This window comes from Monoraphidium neglectum (assembly GCF_000611645.1).
Source record: "Monoraphidium neglectum strain SAG 48.87 unplaced genomic scaffold scaffold04782, whole genome shotgun sequence".
In the NCBI taxonomy this organism is placed as follows: domain Eukaryota; kingdom Viridiplantae; phylum Chlorophyta; class Chlorophyceae; order Sphaeropleales; family Selenastraceae; genus Monoraphidium; species Monoraphidium neglectum.
This window is the reverse complement of record NW_014008847.1, coordinates 1-3,973: the sequence shown is the minus strand read 5'-3', so window position 1 is coordinate 3,973 and position 3,973 is coordinate 1. Positions and strand designations below refer to the sequence as shown.

Here is a 3,973-nt window from a genome sequence, read left to right as displayed (position 1 = left end):
GGGTTGCTGTGCTGGCGTGGCTTTGGTGCTGACTGTTTGCCCCATAACCTATGCGTTTTAAGGAGGGCTGCTGGCAGTTTGATGTCCCGGGCCCAGACCCGCCAAACACCCCCATACCTCAAACCCCGGCAGGCGGCGGCGGTGGCCCCGGCGGCGGCGGCGGCGGCGGGGGCGGCGGCGGCGGCGGCGGCGGCGGGCAGGTCACGTCCATCCGCCGCACCCGCCGCTGGCGTCACCCCACAAACGGCATCCTATATGAGGAGGAGACGGAGGTCACCCAGATGAACGCGGGCAGCGGCGGCAAGCGGCGGCCGGACGGCGGCGCAGCCCCTGGAACGATCGCCCCGGCCGGCGCCGGCGCCGGCGCCGCGGCAGGCGCGGCGGGCGCAATGGACGGCGCAGGCGAGGAGCCCGGGCCAAGGGGCGGGCGCATGTACTGGGGCAAAGGGGTCGGGGGTTTCAGCTGGGTGTGGCGGCGCAGGGCGTGAGGGCTGCCCTCGCGTCTGGTTGTTGCTTTTTGGGGGGCTTATTTCTTTGAGGGACGGCGCCGCTGCCGCCGTAGGCTCTTGGAGTGGCGGACCCTCGTCGCGCCGGCCGATCGGCCTCCTTTCTGGGGGTTTGGTCACGTGAACGCGCAGGCGCGGCCTCACGGGTTGAGGGGCTGCGCCGGCTGCCATTCAAACCAGCGGCTATGCTAAGCTGAAGGGTGGCGTCGCCGCACCTAGCGCCGCATGGGTGCCGACTTTACCCCCTGCGCTTCGAACAGGGCTTTTGGTTTTGGTTGCTGTGCAGATCGTTGGCGTCAAGTGCAGCTGCCCTTTCGGCTTCTGAAGTCCAGGCGCCGCACCGCACTGCTTGAAGGGCGGCTCACTCTAAAGCCCCCTTCTGTTGTCGTGTGCTGCTGGCACAATTTGCTCCCTTGAACGCACATGTTAAACGGCTGGTCCAGGCCGCCGCCCATGTACTGTATAGGTGGATTACTTATGCTTATGTCATGTTGTAATGATATGCCCCTCCCCTTTGGTAACGGGGAGGTGCGCTCTGCGTTCTTTCAAGGTGGAAACGTGTGCTGCAGCCGGTGACCAGTGACAGCTGCACGCCCCGCGGCAGCACGCAGGCAGGTGTGAGCCAGCACCCCAGCAGCTCTCCGCAGCGGCGGCAGCAGGGGCACCAGGATTACACAGGGGATGCGCAGCGAGAGCACAGGGCTTTGCCGTTGGCATTCAGCGGAAGTCAAAAAGTCGCGGCGACGTAATCATAATCGAAGATGAGATCAAATTCAGAGGCAGAAAATCGGGGTGCGGAGGAGGGACCTCTGAAAGCAACAGCGGGGTGCGCGGCCGCGGCAGGGTGCGGCGGGGCTGGGCGCGTCAGGGCGGGGGCGGGGGCTGGCAGGACGGCCACGCAGGCTAGCCAGGGGCGCCGTCTCGGCTCAACACCCCGGGCCGCGCAGCCCAAGCCAGCGGGCGCGGCCTGGCGACGCAACCAAATTACTCACGGCGGGCCCACAGCCGCCAACACCGCCACCGCCGCCCGAGTGCTCGCGGCTGGGGCGCGCAGGAGGCGCACCCCAGCCGCGTCGGCCCCGCTCACGCCCACCGGCGTCCTCACGACCCCTTCTCAACTTCCGACGCTGCCGCAGCCCGGGCCGCCAGCCTGCCACGCGGAGGGCTCCAAGCACAGCCAGGAGGCTCAATGCGGCCGCGGGCGTTGCCAGTGGCGCGAGGGCCGCCTCGCCGCCGCCCGGGGCCGCGGCGGGCAGCGTGCGCATGCGTGCCGGCCCGCGCGGGGTCGCTTGAGCGCGGCCGCCGGCCCGCGCAGCTGCTGAATGCGCAGCCGGTGTGGGCGGCGCCGCAGCTCCAAGGGTGGGGGTTAGGTCAGAGCGGGGCCGCCTGGGATTCACAAGGCAGTGAGTCACGTCCCACCGCATTGGCGCGGGCGCGCGGCGCGCTTGGCGGCGCAACTCCTCCTCTGTCATGCGCGCGCGGCGCGTCGTCTTAGTGTCAGATCGGTCAAACGGAGAGTCAAAGGGAGAGTCGAAGGCGCGGCCAAGGCTTGTCAGATATAGCTGACCGTTAGTAGAGGGGCGCGCACGGACGGGTGGCGGTCAAACGCGCTTGGTCAAACGCGCATCCGCCAAAAAGCGCAGGTCAACTGTTTCGGTCAAATTCAGCTGGAAAGTCCTGGTCGTATAGCAGGGGTGTCTGCCGGGTGCGGGGGTCAGCGGTGAGGGGTCAAACCTCTTCTGGAATCTCAGGAGGCACAAGGGCCGGCCAAAAGGGGCGGCCCACCGCACGCCGCCCGCGGCGCAGGGGGGGTGACAGCAGCCGCCCGCCACGGCAGCTGTGAGGGCCGAGCCGCCACTGCCGCGGGGCGGCGGCGGCAGTCTTGGGGCGCGCCGGGGCGGCGCTTGTGGCTGGCCGGAACGCCAGGGGGGGCGCCAGCCTTGGTAATAGTGCGGCGGCGCGGGCGCTAGGGCTGCCTCACGCTCCGACGTCGCCCGTCTGCCCCGCCGCCTCCGCAGCCTCTAATCGCCCCTCTCCCCCGCCCGGCGGCCACCCCAGCGGCGGCCCCGGCCCCGGCTGCTGCTGCTGCTGCTGCTGCTGGCCCTGCCCGGCCTGCGGCGCGCCCGCTTCCAACGGCGGCGCGACCTGCTGCTGCTGCTGCTGCTGCTGCTGCTCCTCCTCCTGCTGCTGCTGCCACTGCTGCTGCTGCTGCCGCTGCGCGCCGCTCCCCGACGGCCCGACCTCCTCGACCGCCGCCGCGGCTGCGGCCGCGGCCCCGCCCGCCGCCAGCGCCGCCATGGCCGCGGCCGCAGGAAGCGCCGGCTCTGGCGTGGGGTCCATGAGCGCGGCGCCGCCGCCGAGGGTCCCCGGGGGCATTGCCAGGTCCATGGTGAGAAAGGGGTGGCTGAGGGTGGCGGCGGCGCTGATGCGGCGCGAGGGCTCGTACTGCAGCATGGCGCGGACCTGCGCGTGTGTGCGTGTGTGTGTGGGGGTGTAGGTGAGTGTGGATGTCAGTGTGGCTGATAAAGTGTGTGCGTGTGCGTGTGCGTGTGCGTGCGCGTGCGCGTGTGTGTTGTGGAAAGAGATTTTGCATGTATGTGTGTGCATTGCAACATCGACATGTGGTGTGTTTGAGGGACGAGAGCGGAGAGGATGGGGGCTGCTGCAAGCATGGTGCATCATATGAGCCATCGCCCCGCCCCAACACGCGTGACGAGCACCCTGAGCCGCACCAGGGGCCGGCTGGAATGGGTGGGCCGGGCCTCGGGCGCCCCCAGAGAGCGGTCGTTGGCGGCCCGTCAGGCATCCAGGCACACACGACAGCAAGCCCCCAGGACAAAAGGTTCCCCGGGGAAACAGGGCACCCTGCGTGCATTCCCGCCCTGCCCCACCCAATCCCTTCCGAACCCCCACAGGCTGTGGGGGCCGGACTCACCAGGTCTGCCAGCTCCTCCACCCCCTGGCCCCCAGGCGCATCGCAGCGCTCCGCCAGCAGCGCCCGCAGGCCGCGCAGCCTGCGGTGTGTGTGTGCGTGCGCGTGCGCGCATGTATGTTTTTGTGTGTGCGTGCGCGTGCGTGCGTGCGTGTATGTGTGTGTGTGTGTGTGTGTGTGTGTGTGTGTGTGTGTGTGTGTGTGTGTGTGTGTGTGCGCATGCGCGCATGTATGTGTTTGTGTGTGCGCGCGTGCGTGTGTGTGTGTTTGCGTGCGTGTTGTGTGCGTGTGTGTGTAGGAGGTGAGTGGAGACACGGAGCCGGGGCGAAGGTGGCAAAGTGTACGGCCTGAAACCCTAGCTCCACAAAGACTCCAAGACCCTGGCTTCGAAGCTGGGGTGCAAGCAGAGCCGCGATTACACCTGACTAAACAGCTCGTGCTCCACAAAAGCCCCACGGGCTTTGGGCGGGAACACGCACCGTTTCATCCCGGCGCAATGCCCGCCCGCGCGTCCCCACGCTTTCATGCCGCACCC

At 68.9% G+C, this 3,973-nt stretch overlaps 2 protein-coding genes across 2 annotated transcripts; one reads left to right on the top strand and one right to left on the bottom strand.

The window, feature by feature from the left end:
* Window positions 1-50: 50 nt before the first annotated feature.
* MNEG_14807 (hypothetical protein) lies at window positions 51-488 on the top strand (the record flags this gene model as incomplete). The annotated part of the gene is made up of 1 exon (XM_014036723.1): window positions 51-488. The coding sequence occupies one exon, from the start codon at window positions 51-53 to the stop codon at window positions 486-488; it is 438 nt and encodes a 145-aa protein (XP_013892177.1).
* Window positions 489-2,483: 1,995 nt separating this feature from the next.
* Window positions 2,484-3,925, bottom strand: MNEG_14806 (hypothetical protein; the record flags this gene model as incomplete). The annotated part of the gene is made up of 3 exons (XM_014036722.1): window positions 2,484-2,969; window positions 3,442-3,520; window positions 3,870-3,925. 3 exons carry the CDS (start codon window positions 3,923-3,925, stop codon window positions 2,484-2,486), a joined length of 621 nt encoding a protein of 206 aa, XP_013892176.1.
* Between the last annotated feature and the right edge of the window lie 48 nt (window positions 3,926-3,973).